The 302-nt window shown below is 64.9% G+C and overlaps 1 protein-coding gene across 1 annotated transcript in view; it reads left to right on the top strand.

Moving 5' to 3' along the window:
* The first annotated feature begins 3 nt into the window (after nt 1-3).
* LOC104625485 (zinc finger protein 710-like) overlaps nt 4-302 on the top strand; it is a 3,889-nt gene continuing 3,590 nt past the window's right edge. Inside the window, exon 1 of the mRNA XM_010293123.1 lies at nt 4-302. This exon is cut by the window's right edge and continues 277 nt beyond it. Within this exon, the coding sequence (XP_010291425.1) occupies nt 4-302 (299 nt within the window).

Raw genomic sequence — 302 nt, 5'->3', positions numbered from 1 at the left:
CGCATGTGCGAGAAGTCCTACACGTCCAAGTACAACCTGGTGACCCACATCCTGGGCCACAACGGCATCAAGCCCCACTCCTGCCCACACTGCAACAAGCTCTTCAAGCAGCCCAGCCACCTGCAGACCCACCTGCTGACCCACCAGGGCACGCGGCCCCACAAGTGCGAGGTGTGCAGCAAGGCCTTCACCCAGACCAGCCACCTGAAGCGGCACATGCTGCTGCACACCGACATCAAGCCCTACAGCTGCCGCTTCTGCGGCCGGGGCGTTGGCCACCCCACCGAGGGGCAAGCGGCCCA

This window comes from Phaethon lepturus, unplaced genomic scaffold (assembly GCF_000687285.1).
Source record: "Phaethon lepturus isolate BGI_N335 unplaced genomic scaffold, ASM68728v1 scaffold23128, whole genome shotgun sequence".
NCBI classification, from domain to species: Eukaryota; Metazoa; Chordata; class Aves; order Phaethontiformes; family Phaethontidae; genus Phaethon; species Phaethon lepturus.
This window is presented reverse-complemented; position numbering and strand designations above follow the sequence as displayed.